The sequence below is a fragment of the Saccostrea cucullata genome, unplaced genomic scaffold (assembly GCF_032062105.1).
Source record: "Saccostrea cucullata isolate Sc308-1 unplaced genomic scaffold, CSIRO_AGI_Scuc_v1 ctg2959, whole genome shotgun sequence".
Taxonomy (NCBI): Eukaryota; Metazoa; Mollusca; class Bivalvia; order Ostreida; family Ostreidae; genus Saccostrea; species Saccostrea cuccullata.
Window position 1 is genome coordinate 50,535 of NW_026934904.1, and position 10,648 is coordinate 61,182.

A 10,648-nucleotide genomic window follows, 5' to 3' on the forward strand; every position below is an offset into this window, starting at 1 on the left:
CTGGTATATTTTGACGACAAGATCGATAACCTTAATGGGTAATTTGGTGTTGCATTGTTGCTGTGCTATAATTAACGTTTGATCGAAAAAAAAACAATTTATATCTTTAAAAAATATAAAAAGTAAAGCATCTGTGTTGGATATATATATTTGCAGCTTGTTTATATATGATATATCTAAAAGGTTGATTGAATTGTAAATTGAATTGAATTGGAAATGAAGCTGGATTTTTTACGTACTTGATTTTGTCATTCTTTTTATAATGGAGATTGTATTACTGATTATTGAACTTATTGTGTGTATTTGAGTCGTGTATTTGATTTCACTTATATTGGGCTTCTGTATAAAAGCGTATAATTTAATTTTATGTTTACTTTAAATCAATTTGGAATTAGTTTTCACCCCTTGTTCTTTCGAACGATTAATAATACTAACATTGCGAGGATAAAAATATTTTACTTATTTGTTTCTTGTCAATGTACATGTATATAATATATTAAAACAAAATGTATATACGAAAAAAAACATGTTGTGTAATATTTAAAAAAAACTTGTATGAATTGTTTAAATACAAAACATTTTATGAACAAAAATACTGTTTAAAGATTATACACTTAATAAACACAAATAATTCACTACATAATTTTAATAAGTTTTATCTATATAAAAACGTTCAACATATAAACATTGAAACACTTTAGACATGTTTATTTTCTGCAACAAATAAAAATCATTATAACATGTTTACAACAGTTTCGAAAATTTCAACGTATTTTTACCAAAACAATAAACACTAATTTACATGTCTAAAAAGTTCAAAGAATTTAGTATAATTTAATTCACTTGTAACATTTCATTTGATTGGATAAAAGTAAAAAAAAATAAGAAAAATAGTGTTATTTTTACCTCAGTAACCAGTTTAATAAATTGAACTTGATTGAATAATGAAGGGATCTGGAAATGTTGGATTACAATATGGCAGTTATGGGGAATAACTCTTGTCTATATCACCTCAATGGAAAACACTGTATCAATTCATTATAGGTCATCAATTTATCTCTATGACGAGTTGGATGTTTTACTAAAAAAATGAAATTAAAAGAATTTTTTTTCTTTATAACCGACTTTTTTTCTAATGACATGGATAAAATTATTATATGAAATGACATGCTTCTCTTCATACCGATTGATGTTGCTTACAAATTGAAAGTAGTTGTAAATATCGTAAAATGTAAAAATTTAAATTAAGATTTCAAAAATGTCTTAAGTATATGATATGTCTTTATTTTCTCCGATTAAAAATTAGTATCAAGTTTTCCTCGTTTTGTACTGTAGAAGGAAGGAGGCAATTCGTTCGATACCCATCATGTTCATGTCACATTCATAAATTCCTCTCTGAGATAGAAAAGCAAAATCTATGATGGTATCTAGATGACTGATCTGTTCCAGTGAGAATTTTGTCACTTGACTAACTTGGTAGAGCATGGGCCTCTTTATGATGGAAAACCAAAAGTGCAACGTCCTTAAAGTTACTAGCTGTGAAAAGAAAGGAAAGCACATATGACTATAAATTACATGTTCCATAATAATGCAATATTATTTTTCTATTTCATGATTTTTTTCTGTTTGCTTATTGTACTCAAAGGTGAGATATTAAAGAAAAATATTAAAGCCATATGAAAATAGTCACCACAATTTACTATTATAGACTTGAAGGAAGCATGTAGATGTTAATATAGTAATTTTCCAGATTCAGCAAAAAGATACATGTATCTTAACTAAATATTATGCATAATAATACGCATTGAAAGTCCCTTTTTTAAAGAATTTTATACAACCAAAAGTAACTAAAATAAGTGTCATTATGGTTAAATACATCGTGTTCCATATGTTACACTTTGAATCTACAAAGGAAAAGTTTCAGACAAGTATGTTCATCAATTTGATATAGCTATCTCTTAGATTTATAATGCACATTACCTACAAATATGAATATAAATATTAAGACTGGATAAAAGCTCATCCATTTATCAAAGTTATAGAAATATCTAATTTGTGACATATTTTATCACATGTAAAAATGTATGAAATAAGCATAAGCATAAGCTTTCCACAGAAAGGTGGAAAGACCTAATAATAACTAGGAGACTTATTGTTCACAGAACAATAAGAGGTCTTTCCAGCTTTTTGTTTTTTATTCAAAAATAGTTGATTGTTACCGCATGCAGTTTTGACAGCATAAGATAATAAATTGAACATTTATAAAGCTACATACTTTTTGGTATTCCCTTAAGAACTTCTTGAGCATCTGTTCCTATCCTTGATACATTGACACAGATAGCTAACATAGGACAATTCAGATCTGTTCTTCCGTAAAATGGACGCCTCACCAGATCCACCTTTTCCACTGCTAAGCGGCCAGTCAGTTCTTTCATCAGGCCGTCCAGTATGAGAGAGGATATGGATGGTGCAAGTGTTGTATGAATCCAACACCTTTTTAACAATAAGCTCTGATTAAGAAATGCAAAATTATAAATCTCTCCCCCCCAATACCTATGAAACAATAACAAATTTCTTTTCTGGAGTATATTTCGATCTGGACTTCCAATTGTCTACATCTATCTATAAATTTCAGAAGAAGTATTATAAAAAAAAATTTGAAATAGGATTCTTTATATAACAGGTTTAGCAACACTTTAGTTTGGAGAGGACTGAGAATAGAGTATTTATGAATAAGAAGAAGAAAATGACAGCTTACCCTTTATATGACTTAATTCTTGCTCTTTCCCAAGAAGGGATGACGTGTTTACGAATCAACTGAATTCTCCCTTTCCTGATTTTATAACGCGTATTTCATGTCTTTTGTGAACAGAAATTTGATAAATTAGTCAACATTTTATTAATTACAATTTTTTTTCTCGAAATTAAGGATTGTATGTACATTTAATACCATTCTTTGTTAATTTTTCTATTAAAATAAAATACCTACCGTCGATGCTTTTGTTTAATTTCTGTATTTGTCTTTCTACAAGAGAAGTGTTCATGTAAAGGGATTATTTAAAAATTTATTATTACATGTAGTGTTTTCTAAATGCTGCTCGTATCACTTTCAATAAATCAGCGAAGCAGTAGTTCAGAGGTAAAATACAAGGTCTTTTTGATTATCAAGGCATGTATATGAACAGGTATATACACGTGTATTTATACTGTTCGCCCTGATTATCTAATTCCTACCTCTTACTTTTCAAAGGAAATTGAGTAAGACAGACGTACAGAAATGTAATGGACAGGTAATTCCAAACTGCTGCTTTGTAACATTACGTACATGTATTAACATTTCGACTAATGCTAGTACTACGCAACAGAAACTGTAGCAAAATTTATAGATATTTCAAGTTTTACTAGTACCTTTCTCTTTATCAGTAACTTCATGTTTGTACAATTATAGTTTCTGTAACTCTTCAACCTTTGCATTTTGACACTTCTCTTCTTTTTCCTTACTGTTTATTATTTGCTGTAATTTTGTCGTTTGGTCATCCATATCCTTTCTTGTTTCATTTAACGTTTTGATTTTATCATCTTTTTATGCAATAACGTCTTTAAGTTTTCCTACATTCTCACTGTATTTTTCTGACTTTTCTCTGAAAGCAATTTCATTATCCTTTTCTGAAATAATTTCTCCAGGTTACTATTTTGGCAATGTTTTTTCATTCTCCTTTTTAAGAAGTTTACAATTGTTGTTTAATGAAGCTTTCTCGTTTTCAAGTTCTATATATATACTTCTTTTGATCTTATTTCAGAAGAAAAGTTACTTCCGAATATTTTTCCATTACTTTTGTCCTTACCATTTTTTTCTGCTAAGTTTTTGCTTGCTTCTTTTAAATATGGAGGAGGTTTATAAACATCACCACACCACTTATCCTCCGCGAGGCCAACACCACACTTGAGACATTAGTTCTTGCTGATCTCAATTTTCAGTTCTTTCAAAATATCCTTTCAATTTGAATAAAACATGCATATCATTTCCTTTATTACACTTTCTTTCAAAATGCCATGAAATATGTATCGATACATTTTAAAACTTTTTAAAATTCAATAATATGAAATGAAATAAAAAAAATAATAACTTCCACTTTTGACAGACGTCTAGGGTTTTTAAAAAGAGAAAATAACCGACAGAGAACATGGATATTTAATTTGGATACCGACATAGAATTTTTGCCTGTATTTTATCTATCATCAAAAAAGATGCCTTTTAGCCCTTGGATAGTGGCATGTCTTTCTGAGATATTCCTTCAAAAATTCCAATTGTAGTACAATGTCATCTTCTAGCAATATATAAATAACATATTTAATTCAAATCCGATGTACAAATCTGTCTATGGATCTTGAAGATTTAAAACAAAACATTCAAACTATGAATCAAAATCATAATACATAAATACCTTTTTTAAACAAATTACAAAAAATTGTATCATGTAAACACTATTTTTTACAGCACTATATCAAAAAAGAGGACTGTGATTGCACTGTATTAATCGTAAAGTGTAAATGATACACTAGATGGAACTCAAGAAACCATTTTATGCATGGCAATCCTTTATGCATGGCCTTCACAATATAGAGCTAGATAGCAAATATTTTATACCAAAGGTGCGGTGTACTTTAATTTCCGCAAGGGTATGTATACAGATTAAGGGAGGAGTATGCTGCGATGCATTTTGCATTTTGCACTTTTGCATTTGAAACAAGATCAACGCAAAATCTAGCAATACAACACTAAAACAATTTATTTTCGGTTCTTATTTTGTACTCTTCTAGTAAATAAATTATAGTATGCTCCATCTTATAGAAAATATTATTTTATCAGATTATGATTGATGCGAAAAATGGAAAGGAGTAAGTGAAACCATTTTGCACTGCACTTGTGGTTTTCCGAACATAATTGCTAGAGTTTATATTGACATCTCTATAAATAGGTATTTTCAATTTACTGATAATGTTAGTTTGCTAACATTGGTTATTATTTAAACAATAAAATGCTTTCTTTGTTTGTTATTACTGTGATTAACGGAAGTAGCGGGTTATGTTATTTTTTTCTGCAATAGTTGCGACCGTTAATTCCAGTAATAACAAACAAAGAAAGACATTTTATTGTTTATATTTATATCTGTTTATTTGATCATTGAAAGTAGAATTAAAAAGATTGAATATTGTATAAATGATGGGAATGTCTTTGAACGTTTCATTGATGCAACAGCCACTGATCAAGAAATCTGTACAGGTGACATTCCTAGTGTAGTTCATGCACTGATTAACGCAATGGTTTTTCTTAAGAAATAAAGGAGGAAATATTCAGTGGATGTAAATATTACATGTATAATGTCCTCAAAGCTTTTATGCAAAGGATCATTTGCATTCAATGAGTCACTGGAAAATCCAAAATGTAGCTGGATTTTCAGAAATTGCAAATTATTCGGCACACCTCGGCCGATTACATCAAACGTAGGGTACCGTAGTTAGCCGAGGAGAGCCGAATTATTGCATATGGCAAGTTAAAAAAGATGGCATGTTGAATAACGTGGTCTATGTTTTTAATGATAAACATTGTACAATGTACATTGTACAATATGTGTATATCATTTTAAAAAAATAATGATAAAGAAAGGGTTTTCTAGAAATATTTTTGAAAAGGATTGTCTTAACACAAATATATTATTTTCAAAAAAGATTAATCTATTTATAGTCGAATGTTTATAGACCGTCATAATTTTCAATGAGAATAAGTTTCGCTTTCTGTTTTAAATAATCCCATTTTATCTCTTCTAACCTTCGACCAGCGGCATCGTCTTTATATTATTATATACTTTTGGTGAATTAACCCAATTCAATACCCACATAATAAAAGTAACATGGAAGAATTAAATCTCTTATAAGAAAGTCACAGAACGAAAAGTGTTTCTAACTCTCGTAAGGAATACGGAAACTTTTTAATTACAAAACGTCATTTACAAATATGGCGGAACTAGATCATATAGAAATACCAGTTTTTGAGGAAGGCGTACTACATGAACCATTTCCCGAGGATGATCTACTATATGTAGAACCAATGCCAGAACCAACTGATGAAGGGCTGTCCCAGAATCCTATCATGTAAGCTGATAAAAAATTATTTGAAGAAGAAGGTATGGTTTTCATACAAATTTTGCCCTGTGATTCTCTAAAAAATGAAACTGATGTAAAAGTCGAAAACTCATGCTTTATAAATAATTGAAATTCAATTCAGAAAAATCACAAGTCATTTTTCTCACGTGTGTTTTTAAATGCTAATTATGACGTCATAAACGTGTGCATTGTCCCGTATTTTCTTAAAAAGTTGCAGAAGACACCGACTTTCAATGGAATTTTCTTTCAGATAACATTGTCCACAGGCATCGCCCACAAAGATCTTGAGATATGTGATTTGTTTTTTTGATTTTGTACAAAATATCAAAACATTAATGTGGGCGACGGCTGTGGACACTGTTTTCTAAAGGAAAATCCCCCTTGAAATGTGCCATTTTGAGGCTTTACTGTTGAAAATAGAGAAATGCTTCACATTAATGACGTCATATTTGCAGAATGGTAAACCTTCATGCCATATTCTTTCCTGATTTATCAGAGTCATTTATTTAACTAATATTTAAGCCAGATTCAAAACTTTTTGATGTCATTAAATTTTTAGGGCGCAATAAAGCTAAAACCGTATATGTACCTTCTTCTTTGTGAAAATTCTAATCAAATTTAAAAAAGTAGTCGTAATGTAAGGATATATTGCAACCAATAACAATATTCATTCAATTTAAGATAATCACTAGGCCATTCTTGATTATTTTATCATTTAATTGTTTTATTGCAGGAGTTTTTCTCCACTATCTATACATGCTATATACAGTATAATTGTTTGAAACTTGCTAATCCTTCCACAAATAATGAATACGCTGTTTTATATCTTTCGCTTTGTTTGTTTGTTTTCGTTTAAATTTTTAATTTATTTATTTTTGACTAAAATGTGTTTGACATTAATATACTTCGCATGTTTTCAAAACTTTTTACGGCAAGATAACCTTTGACGCAGAAAAGTCTCCCTTACTAGTCTTATATGGTGTAAATTTTTAATTATTTACCCAATGGCAGTATTCGTTTATTTTTAAGAATCATTTTGATTTGTAATTCTCTTCACTTAAGAAATGTGTTTTGATTTTGTTATAGACAAAATGAACCAGTACAAACTTCTTGTGATTTACTTCAGAAACCATGGCAGGAAATGGATTTAGATTGGAGTGAAAAGGTGAAATAATTAACAATTTATTTATTTTAAAAAAATTAATATTTCGGTTTTCTTTTAATTTTGATATTCAAAAGTACAGTTATAACCCTGTATTGGGCTTTTAAGCGGGTAATTGTAAGTTTTATGGTTTGCATTTATTTGGTCAGTACATGCAAGTTTACTCTGAAGTTGATATTAAAAAGATGCTTGTCTTTCTCATTGACAATATCCACGTAGTTTTTGAAGATCTAGACCTCCAGCAATTAGTCGAAATTTGCATGGGTATATGTATACTATACTCCAGTGGACTTGAAAGAAGACTGACAGATCTGTTTCACATTTAAACATTTTATAAAAATACGTTAATGGTAACAAAAAAAATTATGAAAAAAAAACAAGATAACTTTCCTTAATTAAGTAACGTAGAAAAATACCTTTATCACCTGCATATAGGGTTTATGTCTCTCAGTTCATTCGATACACAAGAGTATACATGTACTTTACCAATTTCTAAAGCGAGTAAGCTATTGTCAAATAAGTTTATGAAACAAAGATATCAACAGTCTGAATCATTTCGTAATGAGCTTGACAGCAAACACATCTATCATTAGGTAGAATACTGACTGACATTTTTAAGGCCATTATTTACAAACTAAATTGCCTACGGATTATTTAGTTTTGCCGGTAAATGTCACCGGTAGACAGGTTGAGTTTGTTCCTTCATGGCAACTGTTCATGTCTTTGATGTTTTAGAGGTTCGTGTTTGAACTTCTTTTGTTTTGTCTGAATCGACTTTTGAGCTTGACTATTGTTCGTTATCTTCATCTGTCATCTGTCTGGAAACCGGCCCTTCGGATGAGTCTGTAAAAATTGATGTCCTGAGTCGCAGTAGGTGTTGGCACGAAAAAGATCCCTCCCTGCTCAATGGCCCTAAGCGCCGAATATTTTTAAAAGTTTGAATCTCTCCACTCTTGCAAAAATTTATTCCTAGCCTTTCTTTTTTTTTTACAGTCTTTGGATGGCCTTCTGAAGGAAATAGAAGAATATACACCTCTGGCTGAGTTTGAAGATAACTCAGATATTTCACACGTCAACATCTTATTATCAGGACGAATTTCGTCAGGAAAATCCAGCTTCTTCAACACCATAGATTCTGTAATCAAAGGGAGGCTATCTCTAAGGTCACGTGCCGGATGTGCTAGTTCTAGTTTGACAAAATCAGTTAAGTACCATCACTTATAAAAATCTTAAAATTCCTTTCAAGCTATATATGGCGTATCAGAGCTAAAAAAAATAAAATAAAAATAAGAGATCAAGCTTCCTATATGTCAATTTTTCTTATTTATTTTTTGTCACATAAAAAACTCAAAATAAAACAAAAAAAAATATGATCGTTTATCAAGAGAGAAAGACACTTTTTCATCTGTACTTAGATTGGAATCTTTTAAAAACTAACCTAGTTGTAGTTTGTATGGAAATCATATTTATTTGATATATTTGTAAACTTTAGTCTTACTACTAGTATTAATTTAACTCACATTTTAAGTCAGTTAGTAGTAGCCAGTTACTAGTAGGTAAATATATAGGGAGCGGAGTTAATCGATAGCTTTTGTTTCGGAAAAATTTGTAACTATCGACTGGGAAAAAGCGAAAAATTTTGGAAAAGACTTACGTACATTGTGGAAGATGACAAAATTATTTTTGAAATATGTTAAAATAGCGAAATTTATATGTAATTGACACTTGCATAATAATATTTTGCATGATTTGCTATTTATTGATTTATCGATTTTTTGTTTAATTTGTGGCTAATTTTAGCTTGATGTTTACAAAGTAAAAAGAAAAGGAACCTCAAAGTCTTTCAACTTTAGAATGATTGATTGTCGTGGTTTAGAGGAGGACCAAAGTCTTAACTCTCGCGATGTAGAGGCAATTCTGGATGGTCACGTGATGGATGGATATGTGGTTTGAATACATATCTATACAAATCATTAATTTTATGTTAATTTACAGACTAATTGGTCGGGTTAAGATACATTTGTTTCATACCAGTATGCTGCTTTCAAACACATGTATATTTATATAGAAGAGCATTATATATGCATAGAATAATAAAAAATACACATATGATGTACAATATAATTCTTGTTTTTATTTAGTTTAATCAAAGCACACCTATAACTAAGGACAATGCAAAGTTTAGGAAAGATCCGACACTAGCTGACCGTGTACACTGTGTCATCTTTGTGGTAGATGGTTCGAATCCACCCGAAATAACAATGTCCCAACATGTTGAAAAACAAGTGAAAGAACTCCAAGAAATGATGAATAGAAGAAGTAAGTTATGTTATATTTATTTCTTTACGTTTTTACTTCGGTATTCTCCGTGAAACTTCGTATCTTAAGAAACTGGTTTTTCATGCACGAGCGATTTAGCGCTCACTATAAATACTTTTACCAGGGAATGTTCGATTAATGCGACGTTCGTTACAAAGAATCGCAGGTTGTTTTGTGTCTTTGGTTTTCCCTGCCCTCCCAGCCCTTGCATTGTTTATCGTGTAAAATTTATTACATGTAGTTTGATTTGTATGTTTTGAATAAAAATGCGATTTGTAACGAACGCAACAATCCGATTTGTAACGAACGCAACAATCCTACAGTATATTCTTTTTCTTTGTTTTTCAATAAATTAGTCAAGAAAATATTTATTTGCGGAGGAGTGAAACGAGGGAGAAAATAAAGTTTTTAAGCAACAGTTGGGCTTGAGTGTACTTTAATTTTTTTTCTCATTTCATTGTGTTTGAACTACATGTCATACTTTACTGCATTTTTTGTAAGAAGAGTTTTTATTTCGTTCAGAAATTCCACAGTTGATCCTCCTAACCAAAGTTGATACGATGGCAACGGTCAAGGAAGACTTATCTAAAGTATTTCACAGCAAAAGCGTCTTGGAGATGAGGGACAAAGTCGCCATGTCGTTTGGGTTGCCTGCCTATACCGTTCTTCCGATGCAAAATCTCGCAAACTCTCGAACTGTCTCGAAAGAGATTAAGATACTGACATTGTACAATCTGCGTCAGATACTTCAGGCTGCAGACGATTTTCTGGAAAATCACGAAGAAGAGATATCAGGAGATAAATATAAAGGAGCACAGACAAATTCTTATTAGATTAGAAAAGACAAAAATATTCCTCGAAACGATAAAAAGGATACGGTATATTTTGACCACAAGAAAACCAATGTGTCTATAGCTTTTTGCCGTTTCTTTTCAATTGCTGGAATTTGCCTGTCTTAGACTTTACGTGGCATCTTTTATTTCAAGCTCACTGGGATATATC

General features: G+C 30.5%; 1 protein-coding gene across 1 annotated transcript; it reads left to right on the forward strand.

Annotated features, from left to right (window-relative positions):
* Positions 1-6,086: 6,086 nt before the first annotated feature.
* Positions 6,087-10,543, forward strand: LOC134241518 (interferon-induced protein 44-like). Its single transcript, XM_062723558.1, has 6 exons — positions 6,087-6,153; positions 7,252-7,330; positions 8,321-8,530; positions 9,128-9,274; positions 9,469-9,646; positions 10,169-10,543. Exons 1-6 carry the CDS (start codon positions 6,110-6,112, stop codon positions 10,477-10,479), a joined length of 969 nt encoding a protein of 322 aa, XP_062579542.1. The 5' UTR covers positions 6,087-6,109; the 3' UTR covers positions 10,480-10,543.
* Positions 10,544-10,648: the final 105 nt, after the last annotated feature.

Excerpts from the sequence above, each read along its gene's own strand:
- LOC134241518 (XM_062723558.1), top strand. The coding sequence starts at position 6,110 with ATGCCAGAACCAACTGATGAAGGGCTGTCCCAGAATCCTATCAT. Across the intron at positions 8,531-9,127 it reads GTTCTAGTTTGACAAAATCA|CTTGATGTTTACAAAGTAAA; the intron begins GTTAAGTACCAT and ends GGCTAATTTTAG. Across the intron at positions 9,647-10,168 it reads AGAAATGATGAATAGAAGAA|AAATTCCACAGTTGATCCTC; the intron begins GTAAGTTATGTT and ends TATTTCGTTCAG.